The 17,178-nt window shown below is 45.6% G+C and overlaps 1 protein-coding gene across 3 annotated transcripts in view; it reads left to right on the top strand.

Annotated features, from left to right (window-relative positions):
• The window catches only part of SEMA6A (semaphorin 6A), a 135,281-nt gene that overhangs the window by 81,924 nt on the left and 36,179 nt on the right, over window positions 1-17,178 (top strand). For all 3 annotated transcript variants that reach the window (XM_043572056.1, XM_043572317.1, XM_043572231.1), the window contains exons 7-12: window positions 4,693-4,783; window positions 8,259-8,378; window positions 9,057-9,145; window positions 10,018-10,235; window positions 14,641-14,772; window positions 16,982-17,137. In XM_043572056.1, the coding sequence (XP_043427991.1) occupies window positions 4,693-4,783; window positions 8,259-8,378; window positions 9,057-9,145; window positions 10,018-10,235; window positions 14,641-14,772; window positions 16,982-17,137 (806 nt within the window). The remainder of the gene's footprint in view (window positions 1-4,692; window positions 4,784-8,258; window positions 8,379-9,056; window positions 9,146-10,017; window positions 10,236-14,640; window positions 14,773-16,981; window positions 17,138-17,178) is intronic.

Below are 17,178 nucleotides of genomic sequence, written 5' to 3'. Positions count from 1 at the left end.
AATTTTTGTTTTAAAGAGGAAGTAGAAGTTAGCCAAATGAAGGAAGGAGGGCATTCCGGGTAGAGGGAATAGCATGAACAAAGGCACTGAGTGAGAAACAGTGTGTTGAGCTTGAGAAACTTCATTTGATTTTGAAGTGCCGGGCTGTGAGGTGACAATAACAAACAAAAGGCTGGAGAGGGATGTGGCCCCAGGGATGAAGGGAAGAGAAGAGATTCAGGAAATACTTAAGTGACCAAAGCCAGGAGGATGTAAGAACTGATGAGAAGCACAGGACAAGGAGAGAGAGGAGTAAAGAAGGACTGCCAGGCCGTCTCTTGGGTGAGCGAATGGATGGAGCTGCCACGGGTTCAGACAGGGAACAGAAGCAGAGAAGCGGTGGGCTGGCAGAGGCAGGTAGCGAGAAGGCGCCCGAGGCTTCAGTTTGGAGCATCAGGAGGGCCCCCAGCTCTGCGGTTGGCAATGCCTGCCGATGGGATGTGAACAGAGCTGACAAGAAAATGCATGGGTGAGCCTTGATTTAGGGAGAGACACGGGGAGAAATACACATTGGGTTTCACCAGGCATAAAGTGAACCGTGAGGGGCATAAAGAATGAGAAATGATAGGGGTGCCTGGGTGGCTCAGTCAGTTGGGCATTCCGCTTTGGCTCAGTTCGGGGGTTTGAGCCCTGTGTTGGGCTCTTGCCCTGGCAGTGTGGAGCCTGCTTGGGATTCTCTCCCTCTCCCTCTCTCTCTACCCCTCCCCTGCTTTCATTTCTGTCTCTCAAAAGAGAATGAGAAACGGGCGGATCTCAAACCCAGAGGGCCCACCACCCTTTGTCTCGACAGTTTTAAAACACCCTCAGCCTCAGCACGGACATCAGAGGGAGGGTCTGTGTGACCTTCAGGCTCATCGTCCATCTTACATTTGGAAAGGGGCACCAGCAAGGCCAGGATTAGGGTGATGCAGGGGAGGCATGCGCCTCAGGCACAGAAAGTAAGAGAATTCCGTATCAAGGTGGGTGATCACTTAATGCAGTATTTTACAAAATCTAAACTGATGTAAAACACACTCCCCTAAAATAGCAAACTTTTTAATAAGGAGCTGGATCCATTCGGTCTGTAACAAAGGCAGTCCGTCCAAACTCTAGCTCAGGCCGGTGACAGCGTGCAGCTGACGTTGTGACTTTAATTCTCCCACTTAATATTCTGTCCCCGTATGTCATTGTTTAGGACTCATTAAGATTAATGCTTTTCAAAATTCCCAACCAATTCCCTAGCTGGAAAGCTATCTTTTATGACAAATTACAGGTTTTCTCGGCACTGTGATACACAGACCGGGAGTGGTCTAGCTCATTCTTCCCACACATGTTCCATTCCCCGGGATGCCTCACCTGTGGCGATACGTCCACCTCTCGCTTGTTCTAGTCACCCCTGCTGAGGCATGTTCTGGAGCCTGGGCCTCCCAAGAAAGCACACACGGATGTTCTTCCTGCACAGTCCCATCTGTCTCCCTGCCTAGCACTGTGAATGGTAGCGAGCACCCCTGACATCGGTCAGAGCAGTGTTTTTTTCAGACCCACAGCACAGTGGATGATATGAGAGATGATGTGTTTGGCTGCAGGGAGAACAGACATTCTTTCCCTTAAGCGCTATTTATGAACAGATCAACACTAAAGGTTCAAAGCAAAACCGATGACCAATCTTCCCACACGCCCAAAAAGCCCCAAGTCTCAGCACAGAAGCATCAACTTGAAGCAGGAGGGTGACAAATTTTTGGTCTCCACCTCTTTTGGTCTCCACCATGCCCTAATTCATACAGTTTTTTCAACAGAAATAAGCTGGATGATTCAGAGAGATTACAGCCCCCAAACAAGATTACTTGGGAAAGAATTCTGAAGGCCACCCACCACAAATCTAAAAGTTCACTCCATACCTTTTGCCCTCCTGTTCTCCAAACCTCTTGAACTTCTGCAGAAGTAATTATCTGTACCCTATGGTGATTTAATTTCCCAGGGGCTGCTGTTAAGTCTGAGATTTGGAGACTACCACAAGGATTAGTTCTAACTTCATGGAAAGAGGATTTCACTGTGCCATTGTTTTGTCTCTGGACCCTTCCAGACTCACAAACCGAAATATTAATACTTCCCTGCTCCTTGCCTTTGGCTATAGCTAAGGCTACTTTTCTTTTTCTTTTTTTTCGGAAGTAGGTTCATTTAAAAACCTAAATCCTCCCTTGTATATTGTCTCCCCATTGCCAGGATTACAGCGTGCACTGCCTGGGATAAAGGCATTTCCGCTGCATCACTGTGTACTAAGCATTACCTTTGAGTACTTGCCAGACCCACAGACCACAAAGTCTGTCACAGTTCAGCAGGATGCTCTTCTTGGGATAAAATATATTAAAAAAAAAAAAAAAGATTTTCAGGGGTGCCCGGGTGGCTCAGTTGGTTGAGTGTCCGACTTCAGCTCAGGTCATGATCTCATGGTCTGTGAGTTCGAGCCTCACGTCGGGCTCTGTGCTGGCAGCTCGGAGCCTGGAGCCTGCTTCAAATTCTTTGTCTTCTTCTCTCTCTATCCCTCCCCTGCTCGTGCTCTCTTTCTCTCTCTCTCAAAAATAATAAATAAACATTAAAATTTTAAAAAAAAAGACTTTCATAAAAATGTGCTAAAGGGAGAGGAGTACAGTTACAGATGTCTCAGCTAAACAAATAGGGTGCAGGAGATATACAGAGAGAGGAGACAGGTGCTATCTCAAAGTGGTTACAGGAGACAAGGCCTGACATATCTCTGAAACAGTTTCTGGGGGGTTCAGAGCAAAAAGCATAAACGACGGGACAACACTAACAGCTGTTCAGGAAGCACCTCCCTGCCCTCCTGGGCAACACCTCCAAACACCGTGATTTAAGGCACCCTGATTTAGTGCTAACGGCCTTTCGGTGGGTCCCCCCTCGGCATCACTGCCGTCTTAGATTCTCCCAGTTTCGTATCTGTTGTCAAACACTGCAAACCTCCAGATGTAAATAAGATCCCCTCAAACTATAAAGAGAAGATTGAACCACGGAAGGTTATACAAACATCAACGAGGTGGGGGAGATCACTTCACGGATCCTGTGGCATGGAGATTTAAATGCCGTGAGAGCCCGCGATGTGAGGAAAAAGAACTCAAGGCAGAAGGCAGGAACCACCCAAGTACTGGTCAGGGTGGAGCCGCCCTCTGACGAGTGTCAGTGGCCAGGCAAGAGAAGCGAATTTCCTGCTCGCATCACAGCTGAGTGCAGGTCAGTGACAGAGGGTCTGTTCCACTAGGCTATTCAGAAGGCTAAGCTTCCTCCTGCCCCTACCTTTGTCAGCTCCTAGGATCCTGGAAGGCTGTACCGGATCCTCTGTATCTAGTGGGGCGGAATGCGGAAAGCAAGCAAGAGTGGAGGACCCCAGACGGTTTTGAGAGGCAAGACCCAGAGGTGGCACACAGCCTTCCACTCACGTCCTCTCGGCCAGAGCTCATCCCGTGATCACACCTGACTGCAAGGGTGGGGGGCAATGTAGTTCAGTGCGATGTGGGGGAAAGGGAAATAGAAATTGATGAGTAATTGAACCACCAGCAAGGCTTTACCACACTCACAAATGCCTATGAAGCTACACAGGTAACTTGCAGGAGTAAGACAAGCAGGGTGTACGTGTATTTTATGGGTAAAGAGGCCTTGATGCTGGAGACCATATGCTTGTTTGGGGAAAATGGCAGAGTGGCCATTACTTAGCTTGTAGCTGGTTGCTGCCACTTGCACAAAAAGGTCTTGAATTGACTTTTCCACTTGGTCAAAAAAAAAAAAAAGAAGTCAGGTTTCATCTGCAGTCTCATTTTAAAATAGAGCTCTTGCCTGCTTATCTTTCTTTCCTTTGATTTCCTTTCCTTCCTTCCTTTCTTTCCCCCCTCCATCCCTTCCCTCCTTCCTTCCTAACATACTAAGATGGCCAAACCTCACTGACAGACCAGTTACAACAACCCCCAGCAAGTAGGAACAAGGCCGAGGGTGGGCACACGGATGCATGTCAAATGGCCGCCCCACTCCTCACTGCGCTTCACTTGTGTGACCCCCGCACCTTCTAGGCCTCTCCTTCTGATCTACATGATTGGAGGCTGGGACATGTTTCTGAAGTTGGTGCAAAAGGCCACCTGAGCTCTGCTTGCGTTGGTGTTTTTGCCCCTTTGCTGATGCCACACTGTCCTGCAAGCTAACCAGAGGGGGATTCCAGCATCTTCTGCTGAGATTTAACCAAAGGGGCAGGACTCCTCAGGCAAAACAAAACCAAAAACAGATTCTCTATAGAGTTAATGACTCAACAGATCATTCAGAGGCAGTGAGGGAGGAAGGGAGGAAGTTTTCCCAGTGATTGCCTTAAACATTCCTTTTCCAAGGAAAAGACACTTGTTTCTAGGCCATTCCAAAAGGATACAGAAATCTATTTACTACAATGGTTAAGAGTCAAGCAAACATGACTCTCAGACTCTCCAAGCTAGAGAACCTTGGTCAAGTGAGGTAATCTCTCTAAACCTCGGTTTCCTCATCTGAAACCAACAGACTTATCTCAGAAGGCATTTCAGGATTATCTGCAGTTAGGCATATGAATTAAAGCACACATGATGTGCTTTATGCCATGACTACTGTTGGTTGTTGTTGTTCCTAATTAAGTCCTATTATTTCATTTAGATGGATACTCTGGAACCTTTCGGGGATGAATTCAGTGGAATGGCCAGATGCCCTTACGATGCCAAACATGCCAACGTTGCCCTGTTTGCAGGTAAACCACCTGGTTCCTTCTCATTGCATTTGCTCTCACGGGCCTGTCACCGCGAATCTGCTCTGGAGGATTCGCAGAGTCACAGTTGTGTTTCGATTCTCTGGTGAATACTGTAATTAAGAACGCCTTCTTCCATTTGAAATTCATGTGGAAATTGTACTTTTGCTTCGTGAAAGGAGTGTCTGCCACTCTTACCCGTGCTTTTGTGCCTTCAGAGAAGGATAACTTTGCTTCAGCTTTGCACAGAGTGTGCAACATTGGCCGCTAGGGCATGTTCGGGTTCAAATAATAAAAGATCCCACCTCAGACCAGCAGTGTGGATTGATCTTTCAAGGTAGGATTGACTTCGGGGGTGGGATGATTCAACAGCCTGGTGACATCATCCAGGACACAGGGCCTTTGCACTTCTGTGCTCTCAAAATCTCAATTCTTTCTCTGAGAGAGACCAGCCGCCCTCACAGTCGGGGGCTGCCGTCCCCAGTTATGGCTACAACACATATGGCTATGTGTTCCTGTCCACATACAGAAAGGGAAAGGAAGGAGACAAGGTAGGACCTCAGGAAGATCTCCAAGCAGTGAGGCTACATGCCCACAAGTTTCCAGCAAACATCGCAAATGTCATTGACCGGATTAGGGTACGTGCTCATTGGTGATGGAAAGATAATAGGGCAGCGGAACATGCTGATTAGCTTAGGGTGATACACACTCCTCGTCCTCTCCCCTTCCTTCCCCTGCAGAGGATCTAAAGCAGCAGCAAATAAGCCATCATCTCCAGATTGGGATTCTCGTGTATGAGAGAGAGAGAGAGAGAGAGAGAGAGAGAGAGAGAGAGAGAGTGAGAGAGAGTGTGTGTGTGTGTGTGTGTGTGTGTGTGTTTTAATTAGGAATTTATTTAGGAATTCATTGCCAGCTGTGTGGAGGTGGGTGTAGCTCCGAGAAGTGTTGGTATAATAGTGATTGTTATAGCACATAATAAAGCGGTTAGCTATAATTTCCATCACCACAGCTAAAACCTGGCACATCCGTGCCCTGAGGAACTTCAGGGCTCTGATGATGAAACAAGATTAGCTCTTCAAACCTCTTCCTCAGTGTCCTGCATTTGGGGGCCTGAATCTACAGTCATGGCCTGGAGAAACAGCCTATGTCAGGAAGGAAGGGTTCCTCGGGTTCGCCCCCCAAAGTTCGGGCACAGTGTTAGCGGGAGGGGGCGCAGTACAAAACACAAAGCCTTGTTAACCTGTCAGTCGACAGGCCAGGAGCAAGACCCGTGCGGAGAGTGCTTCAGTGGATTCTCAAGTAACTTCAGCTGCAGCACCTTTCTGACCCTTGAGCCTGCCGGCACCATGAAGGATGTGGGTTACAGTGGGAAATTTAACTGTCACCGAAGAGAGGACTTGTAGCCTGAGGTAGAAAGGAGACGGGTTCAGAGTATCAGCTAAGGCCACCAACCTTCCAGCAGTTATGCAGAGTGTGCCCCAGGAGATGACACTGTGAGAGCCCCTCTTCCTCCCCCTATAGGTACACTTGGACAGGTTTTCAATGGACTGTTTGAAATCCCATAAAAGCTCAGCCCTTATTAATAGAAGATCCTTGTTGGCAGCTGAATGGTTGTCATGTTAACATGAGGGGCAGAACACTGCTCTGTTTTAGAAATAAAAGTCCTGGTGAGATACCCAGTGATGAATGTAGAACAAAACGCGTAACCAAAGAGGCACATGGGTGGCTCAGTGGGGTGAGTGTCTGACTCTTGATTTCAGCTCATCATGATCGGGGTCATGGGATCGAGCCCCCACTGGAACCCACACTGAGCGTGGAGCCTGCTTAAGATTCATTCTTTCTCCCCCCTCTCCCTCTGCCCCTCTCCCCCCACTCACACGTGCTCTAAAATAAAAAAAAAAGAGAGGGAGAGAGAGAAAAGGTGTAATGGAAAGTGGATGGGAGGAAAATCCACACACACTGCCCTCCCACTGCCCACCAGCACCCGGCATATGTGCATGACCCGGAGCCATGATTGTTTAAGACAAGCTGTGATTTTTGTAGATCTGTTTATCAACACAGAGGTTTGCCATCTGTGGTTCAAATCTAACCAGTCAATCTTCACTGATAAATGGTTGTCAATAATGAAGATGTCAAGACAGCTCCAAGTTGAACCTGAGCAAATTTCAGTTTAGATCAAAAGCAGACATCAAGACCTCTGCTTAGATATGTCCGGATAAACTTTTCTAAAAAAAAAAAAATTACACTTAATGGAACTACAGTGTATATAAGCCACTCTGACATACAACTCAACATAGGTAACCACTAAAAACAAACAAAGGAAATGGGGTGCCTGGGTGGCTCAGTCGGTTAAGTATCTGACTTCAGCTCAGGTCATGCTCTCACAGTTCGTTGGTTCGAGCCCGGTGCAGGGCTCTGTGCTGACAGTGCAAAGCCTGGAGCCTGCTTCAGATTCGGTGTCTCCCTCTCTCACTGACCCTCCCCCACTCACAGTCTCTCTCTCTCTCTCTCTCTCCCTCTCAAAAATAAATATATGTTTAAAAATTTTCAAAAAATGAACCAAGAAACTAATTTCTATTTTTGAACATAATTACTGTTTGTTTCACATACTGCATAGATTTTACTATTCTAGAAGGACCCATTTGATTACTTGTGTGCAGGATGTTTACTAATCCAGGAAAAGAGCCCAAAGTGGTAGGGATTAATCTTCAACTTTCTTCATCTTCTTTCGCCTTAGATATACCCTAAAGCACATACCCCAAAAAAGCATGAATTCTCAAAGGCCAGATTCAACTTGGTATCAGGACCCTTCCCCTTTTCTCCTTGCTTTGGTCTCCTGAGTGAGAGAACATTTTCAGTTCATGACTCTGAAATACTGAAGCAAATATCTCTTATTTCAGCTAGACTGGCAGGGCTCAGTGGCTCTCATGAATGAAGTGACTCTCATGATCTAAGGAGCCATTCAGTCAGCATTTTTTTTTTTGCTTATGAACCCCCTGACTCCCCTCACCTGCCCAGGCGAAGGACTCTATCACTTCTGCACAAACTTAAAATTTCTGATGATACAATCAGCTTCTGTCTTTCCCTGGGCTCCCATCTAATCCAGTTTGCCATGGTGTGGTGGCAGTAGCAGTGTCCAGGGGGCCTTGGCCTTGAGATTTCGGTCAAGGTCCATCTAATCAGGTGAAGCAAACAACATTTTTCATTTACCCTGTTCCCTGAGCTGCTGCTGCTGCTGCTGCTGCTGCTTAAAAATTGCCATGCAATTTAAAAATGAAAAATGTTTCATCTCTCAAGATCCTAATTTACAATGGTTAGGAATGTGGGCCAAGTATTTTCCCAGTGACTCTTGGATGTTCCCCAGTTGTCCTATCTCATTTGCCTGATGTAGGAAAGCAATCTGGGGGATGTCTCTATTATTCCCCCACGCCCAGTGTAGTGCCCCAACCCCGTTCACCTCTTTTCTTTCTCTCCTAAGATGGAAAACTATACTCAGCCACAGTGACTGACTTCCTTGCCATTGATGCGGTCATTTACCGGAGTCTGGGAGACAGCCCAACCCTACGGACCGTCAAGCATGATTCCAAATGGCTGAAAGGTGAACCAACAATTAAGAGAGGGGTGGGGGCTCATATCTTGAGGGAGATTTAGAGTCTGGACAGACCAGACTGGAGTTTCATGTTGATAATAGCTTCTGACAGACAGGAAGGTGGAAATGGCATCTTTTGCCCCAAATGATTTATTTACTTCCCCCTTCTCATTTCCCATGAGTTTCTGGAGTATTAACACAACTACCAATGCCACTACAATAGAACACACCACATTCATCTTTCCTGCCTCAAGCACTCGTTTCAGAGTCTAACATGAAAAGAATTGAACATTCCATTCATGGAAGGGAACAGGGATCGGAGGTGGTGGGGAGCAGGGAAAATGCTATTCCCAACCTGGCATGAGTCAGGATTCACGAGGAGATGCGTACAAAAAACTCCTTTCTGTAATAGGAGCATTCGTTGTGGAAAATAAAATTACAGACATATGAAAATTCATTTATTCTTCATTGTTAATTGCAACCACTTCTGAAAGATAGAATTTTGTAGGCTCGAATGCCTTCTGAAATCACCAGCGCTTGCTGGTGTGGTCATGAGAAATGGTTCGTGTTAACCCAATGTCTAATGGCCCTACACTTTTAATTAATATCATGTCTTTGGTCGCAGCTGATTGAAGTTCTTTTAACTTTGTGTGACATGTCCCCAATTAAAGTGCCATGTGTCCACAGAACCGTACTTTGTCCAAGCAGTGGATTATGGAGACTACATCTACTTCTTCTTCAGGGAAATAGCAGTGGAGTACAACACCATGGGAAAGGTAAGAGGCGTGGATGACTCCCCTGGCCCCATGTTGTTCTGGATGACCTTGATATAAGAACCATAAATCTAATCGCAAGGTCATCGCTTTGAGAAGACTCGGCCAAAGTTTAGTGGATGTGAAACACTGTTCTGCCTCAGAGCCCTGTAAGCTTTTCCAGACCAGTCCCAGATTGCAGGGAACCTCTTAAATATTTCTACTGAAAATGTAAACCACAGATGTCTATCTGGGTGATTTCACACTGAGTTTCAAGTATCTTGAGATGTGGTTTCCTTCCAGGTATACTCATTGTTGTTTTTGTTTTTGTTTTCTTTTTAACTCAGTTGTTCCACAGACAGAGTAGATATCCAGTATCTTTAAGCAAAATGAGAGCCCTGATCATCTTTTACTGCAAAAAGCAACAGAACACTTCCGGGATGTCCACTTCAGTTATTTTTACCAGAGAGTAGGTCAAGGTCACTAAGTTGGAGGGCACAGACTCAGTGCCAGGGTGGCCTGCAGGGTTACAGGAATTCAGAGTATGAGATTAAGGGCCCAGAGACAGCCAGTGAGGATGGCAGAGATGGTGCATACAAAGTGTGCTTTTGTTTGAGGAAATAAAAAGCTAAGCAGTCTGTATGGAAATGAGTTTATCTGGCTGGGAGCTGATCCCCTGAAGGATTTATGGTTCTGTATTAAATGCCACAGCCTTATCTTTCAAAACATGCTGTTCCAATAAGTCCCCCCCCCCTTTTTTTGCTACTAATTTTAGAAACATGGGATTAAATTAAGCACCGTGTTGTTGTTGCTTCTGTTTTCTAAGAAAGGCAAATTCTACTAACATCTTGAGAAGTGAGTGCATTTCATCTTTCCTGTGTGTTTTTCCTCTGCAGGTAGTTTTTCCAAGAGTGGCTCAGGTTTGTAAGAACGACATGGGAGGGTCCCAAAGAGTCCTGGAAAAACAGTGGACGTCTTTCCTTAAGGCTCGCCTGAACTGCTCAGTTCCTGGAGACTCTCATTTTTATTTTAACATACTCCAGGCAGTCACAGATGTGATTCGTATTAATGGCCGTGATGTTGTCCTGGCAACCTTTTCCACACCTTACAACAGGTAACCATGCCCTCGCTCTGCTGACCTAATCCGTCCTTCCCAGCTTCCCTTCCCCCTAGGGGTTCTCTCCTAATGCACAAGATTCACAACTGATGCAAAAATTGATGCTTAAGTGCTCTGTTTTCATCAACAAATTAATAGTCTGTTAGAAGCAATATTAGCTTAGGATTTTAGGGGAAGTAATTAAATAAATTATAACAATATCTTCTATTTATATGCCTGGCGTACAAACACTTCTTATGTGTTATTTCAAAATCTCTCCAGTAATAATGGAAACTGAATACTGGAAAATGAAACCCTCTTTTTACACTTGAAGAAACTAAACTCAATTATATTACCTGGTCCAAGTCAGGAGTCGAAAGAGGCAGCTTTAGAACTCAAGAATGTTTCTCCTCCCGCTTCCCTCTTTGAGGTCATCTAACGTTCTGTTTGACTTTTACTATTTCTATGACTGGATTGGTAACTTTTAAAGCCAAAACACTGAAAATTTACTTAAATGCTACAGAGTGAAATTTAGGGTTCAAACAAGTCCATCTCTCATCCCCCCACAAGGGACCCTGGTTATTATCCTGTCGGAGGAACCTGGACCCCAACCACCAGGGACTCCGGGGGGCTTGAGTGAGGACTTGGAAGTCATCAAACACGGTGCCTAGAAATACTGAACATCAGCTTATTCATTCCTATATTTGTGTTTATTTAAGCTGAGACTTTGAGTAATCAAATGACGCACTAAAAAGTGTTCCTGGGGCAGCAGAAATGTGTGGAGATTAAAAAACAGGAGGAAGAAACGCATGAGATTCTCTGGTACTGAGCTCTCTTGAACTTTAGAGTCCTGGCACTGCTGCGTAAAAATGATTGTGACTGGTGGGCATGGACATAAAATCTGAGAATACATGGTTTCATTCTGGATTATACTTTTTGTTACACTTGTTATTCTGGATGAGACTTTTAAGAACCTGATACGAGTCTAGATGACAGATAAATGCATGATGAGACTGGAGGGTGGCATACAGGAAGAAATGTGTAAGAACTAGGGAGAGTCCGAAACAGAGCATGCCGGAAGATGCTCTGATGTTCCTCAGTTAAACAGAGGGCAAGAGTCAAGAACTCTCCACTGAATACGTGCAAATATGAATCCATGCTGCAAAAAAAGTATTCAGTTCGATTTAAGTAAGTCTTAACCATCCACGACGATTTTAGACTTGAGAAACAGAAAAGATACAAAAATTTAGGCTGTAACTATTCATACTTCGGAATCCCCGTAGCTAGGATTGTTTAAAAAGAATACTGTCTTGGTACTCAGGAATACAGGGGCTGGTAGAATTTGAGCGTGTTTCTAGTTTGTTTGGCCAGGGGGCCGAGGTGGGTGTCAAGGGTGCACTGCGTAATTACAATACAGTAGTAGATTCTCATGTATTAGAGAGACTCCGTGTAAAGGATTTTCTTTTTTTTTTTTTAATTTTTTTTTTCAACGTTTATTTATTTTTGGGACAGAGAGAGACAGAGCATGAACGGGGGAGGGTCAGAGAGAGAGGGAGACACAGAATCGGAAACAGTCTCCAGGCTCTGAGCCATCAGCCTAGAGCCTGACGCGGGGCTCGAACTCACGGACCGCGAGATCGTGACCTGGCTGAAGTCGGACGCTTAACCGACTGCGCCACCCAGGCGCCCCTAAAGGATTTTCTTAAAAGGCCCCTAGGAGGGGTGCCTGGGTGGCTCAGTAGGTTGAGCAACGAACTTCGGCTCAGGTCATGGTCTCACAGTTCAGGGGTTCGAGCCCCACATCAGGCTCTGTGCTGACAGCTCAGAGCCTGGAGCTTGCTTTGGATTCTGGGTCTCCCTCTCTCTCTGCCCCTCCCTGTCACACGCTCTGTCTCTCTCTGCCTCTCAAAAATAAAGAAAACTAATAAAAAAAAATTTTTTTTAAAAGGTCCCTAGGAAACACCCAATTAATACATGCCTATGCAGCCTCAGAAACAGTATTTGTTCAGAAAAATCAGAAACTGACAAAAATACACATACCCGTTTTCATCTGCAAATTAGAGTTGTAGTGGTTCTGGTTTTAGTGGTTCTGGTTTCATCCATTTCCACCCCGTCTTCCACACATGCAAACTTGGTCATGAAGGCCTCTTCCAAGTCTTTGAGGTGCTCCTCCTTATCAATGGGAAAAAGCCCACGTTCCCCAGCAGAGCACACAGGTCCCCCCCCCCCCCCCAGCCCTCCAGTGGTCAAGCCCATCTTCTCCTCCAGCTCCACGGCCTTACAGGCTGAAGCTAAGAGGTAGTTCCTGGATGTGCCAAGCCTATACCTGCCTTGCTCCCAGCCAGGTCTGCCAGTCCATCCAATGTATATCAGCTGAGAGCCTATGTTATTTATTGGGCATTTACTGTTGGAGATTAGGGATTCTGTCAATACATATATGCTGAAGGAACAGAAGGTAGGAAGAAAGGAATGAAGGAAAGATGAACAGAAGGAGGGAGGGAGAAAAGGCAGGAACGGAAAAGAAAGGATTTCACAAGCAATTCTAAGACGATCAGGGCTCTCGTTTTGCTTAAAGATACTGGATATCTACTCTCTGTCTGTGGAACAACTGAGTTAAGAAGAAAACAAAAACAAAAACAACAATGAGTATACCTGGAAGGAAATCACATCTTTAGTTATTATGAGGTGCCTCATAAAATACTTCAATATTTATCCTGTTTGTCATAATATTTATTTATTTATTTATTTATTTATTTATTTATTTAGAGAGTGACAGAGCGAGTGGGGGAGGGCCAGAGAGAGAGGGAAAGAGAGAATCCCAACCAGGCTCCATAATGTCAGTGCAGAGCCCCATCCCATGCGGGGCTTGATATCACAAAATGTGAGATCATGACCTGAGCCGAAACCATGACTCGGACACTTAACGGAGTGAGCCACCCAGGCACCCCTATATGTCATAACATTTAAAGTAAATATGTGAACATTTTAGGAAAGGGAGATGTGAAGAGAGTCTTACCAAATTAAATGCATAAGGCTAGGGCTGTGACATCAAAAACAATGGGGATCACGGTCTTATCTATTCAATTCTGTGCACGATGTATACATATTCCACATACTTTAAAATCCATCCTGCTACTTTGTCTTACATAAGCTTTCTAATCTTCTCCCTAATTCTTGCTTTATTAGTAATACTTCAGTAATTGTGTTATGAAATTAAAGATGGCATAAAATTCTCCTAATCGTGTAAGAAGTGATTTCCAAAACCTTCAACATTTGCAAAATCAAGACTAAATCGTTCTCTCTGCCCTGGATGATGTTCCCACACTACAAAGCACCCGTGTCTTGCCCAGGATGTTCCTGCCTATGCAGTGCCCCACTACCTCAAACCCTGATTAAAACTCTTGGCCAGCTGGTGCCTGAAATTTATTTGATCAAAATCAAGGAACAGCCATACTTCAAAACAAACGTGGGTTCAGGGCGTCTGGATGGCTGAGTCTGTCAAGCACCCAACTCTTGTTTTCATCTCAGGTCATGATCTCGTGGTTCATGACATGGAGCCCCACATTGGGCTCTGTGCTGAGAGTGTGGAGCCTGCTTGGGATTCTCTCTCTCTCTCTCTCTCTCTCTCTCTCTCTCTCTCTGCCCATGCCCTACTTATGCGTTCATGCTCTCCCTCTCGCTCTCTCTCGCAATACATAAGCTTTAAAAAAAGGGGGTGGGGGTTCAAAGAGTTTTACCCAGATGAATGAATAATTCATGCCTTCTCTCCATTGACTAAAAAAAAATCCCAATTCTTTTCAGGAGTAGCAAGGAAGGAGGCAATTATAGGTAGAGATTACCGCCATTATTATTTAGCACTTAATAGAGCACTTTATTTGCAAAATGTTCATGCTTTAGAGACTTAAATTGCTTACTCTCATGCAAATAAATAGGAAGTAAGAATTGAAACCAACAGTGACTGACATAAAATAAGCATGTTTTCCCCACACATACGTTCTCACTATCCTTGGCTGGAGAAACCCAATTCAGAGAAGCAATATGTGGACAATGCACCAATATTAGAGATGAAGAATGTTTTCCAAAGATTTTCTCTTTGGGTTAGTGACTTGAAAATTCCAGGAATTCATGAACCTTCTAAACTACCAGTTCTAAACAAATGCGGTTCCCAAGGCCATACAAACATGTAGGGGTCTTTTTTCTCTCTGAGTTTGCTGCAACCAGTCCTTTCTTTAAGGCCACGGATGCAAATGTGATTCAGAGAAACATTCGTTTTATATACTGGGATCCTTTACATTCACAGTGATCAGGGTGTGAACTTTAAATTCCAACCGCCAGAAACAGGGAAGTTGCTCTATAGTATGTTTTCCAAGCTGCACGCATTAACTGTTGTGAGAGGAACACTGTATGAAATGTTCTGTTACAGCATCCCTGGGTCTGCAGTTTGTGCCTATGACATGCTTGACATCGCCAATGTGTTCACTGGGAGGTTCAAAGAACAGAAGTCTCCAGATTCCACTTGGACACCAGTTCCTGATGAAAGAGTGCCCAAACCCAGGTACGTGTAAATATTTATACAACTGTTGTGAACTGCAAGAAATGGGCAGCTTGGTCCCAGACAATGAACATCTTAAGAACTGCCTACCAGCGCCTTCCATGCTGGCCATGGCGATACAACTACCAGAGCAACAGAAAGATCTATCAGGCCATTTGCCTTCATCCCCTTAACCCATTCAATGACACTCTAGTCTTTTGCTTAACCTCTACCTCTGTGGCTTATCCAAGGTCATTCTAGGCTGATGGGAAGCATCTGGCCCAGCCAGCCCCACTGGCATGTGGCTGAGGAAACTGAGGCTCAGAGAGTTAGAGAGTGTATTGTGCAAGTTCACAGACCTGCACTACTCCACCCTTCTTCCCTTCCCTTCCACACAGACCCATGTCTCTGCACTCTAATAAAATGCAGACTATAAATGGTGATCCCTGAGTTTGTGACCAGGCTGGATGGGCGCTGAGTCCAGGACTCCAGGGCAACGGCAGGTAGAGACCAGCGAGTGCCTTGTGTTATCAGGTTTTCCCTGGTCTACCAGGTTCTAATCTGTTTTGGATCCAGACACAGTGCATATGCCTCCACCAAAACATGCCCCCAAATCGCTTTTGTGGGGAACATGTTGTCCCGAGACCACACGGAGACCTCCTGGTCCTATGTAACCTCCATCAAATCTTCACACTAAATCAGCTAGCTAGTTCATTCTCTCCCACCCAGACAGGATGAAACTCTACCCCCCCCCAACCCCGTGCCTGCCCTCATCATGTGGCACATGCTTCAAAATTTCATTACAACATTTGGCATCTAAGTTCCATAGAAACATCCTGTGCATCTGGCTTCCTCCATGGAATTGGTGTGCCTCTGCAAAGAAGCCCAATATCTAAACCTTTTGGTTTCCAACTCTCTCCTCCAACCTCCAATCACCACCCCCACCATACACACACACACACACACACACACACACACACACACACAAAGTAGCCACTTCATCCAATCCAGTGGACTCAGATAACATGAACCACTAAACCCAGGGGAGAAACCTCTGAGGTTCATGCATCTTCATCACCTGAATTATCCGGGGTGTATATATGCTCTGTTACCCACAGAGAGCAGACTAGGTGCAGAAAGCACACTCTGGCAACCTCAGAAAGATTCGCTAAGTCCCTGCCTGGCATTGTGTAGCTACTTTCTAGATAAGCAGGAAGGGGAGATAAGTTTGAGGAATGACCGTTCAGGGAGTCCTTAAATAACAGGGTCTCCTCGGTGCACAGAGACGGCGACAGCCAGCCATCACCAGGATACATAAACTTTGATTTTCTACCTGTGGCAATGTGTTTCTCCCCGCCCTTCCACGTGCTTTCTCCCTCCTCTTGCCGACATCAGGATGGTCTCGTGGAGCTGGCTTGGTCGGTGCCACAAAAGAGCGTGCACATGAGGCCAGATCACGCCAGTGTTGTCAGGGTCTAGTTTTACTCTCCAGAACCCACAGGCAGAGCAGGGCTGTGGACAAGGGCTGTGGTCAGTGTTTCCCTGACCTGACTTTACTAAGTTGTCCCTTGACTCCCGAGACCACAGAGTTTCTTGTAGCAATGAATTTCCACTGTCATTGCTCAAAAATAAAGAAATGACCTTTCAGGAGACAATCTTCAGTGTAACTGGCTTTTCATATACCTGCCCAACTCAAACAAAAAATGAAAACAGTAAAAACAAAACCCACCCGTTCTCTGACCCCCAGGTAATGAGAGAGGGTGAGGTGGAGCCCTGCTGGTATATACTGCTGCCTGGCGGCTTTATGAATGCCTTTGTTTTTGACATTTGTGGAAGCATCAGCTAATTCTCTCTTTGTGTGGAACAAATGCCTCAAGAACTTCCAGCAGGGCTTTAGGACAGGTAGAGCAGTCTCTGGCACAGGTGCAAAGCACATACTTCCTCACTTGTTTTAAGCTCCCATCACTGTTTATGAGGTTTGTTTGTGCTTCTGGGGGAAGCCAAGCTGCCCCCAGCTGATGCTGAACTGCCCTGGCTGGAGCTTCTCTATGGAATGAGGAGGCGGCAGGGAGAAAAATCCAAGCATATTTTTTTGGTGGCATTCTGCATTGTTCAACTTCCTCTTCTCAGCCTACGGTACATTCTCCTGCGTGCCAGATGCTTAGGGAAGCAGTTCGTTCAAAGAATTTGCCATAAGGCACGAAATAAGCTCCCTCCCTTTGTCTCTTTTTAGGCCAGGTTGCTGCGCTGGCTCATCGTCCTTAGAAAAATATGCAACCTCCAATGAGTTTCCTGATGATACCCTGAACTTCATCAAAACGCACCCACTCATGGATGAGGCTGTGCCTTCCGTCATCAACAGGCCATGGTTCCTGAGGACGATGGTCAGGTGGGTGTCAAGCAAATCATGTCCTAAGTGGATCTTTCCCT

The sequence above is a fragment of the Prionailurus bengalensis genome, chromosome A1 (assembly GCF_016509475.1).
Source record: "Prionailurus bengalensis isolate Pbe53 chromosome A1, Fcat_Pben_1.1_paternal_pri, whole genome shotgun sequence".
Taxonomy (NCBI): Eukaryota; Metazoa; Chordata; class Mammalia; order Carnivora; family Felidae; genus Prionailurus; species Prionailurus bengalensis.
This window is presented reverse-complemented; position numbering and strand designations above follow the sequence as displayed.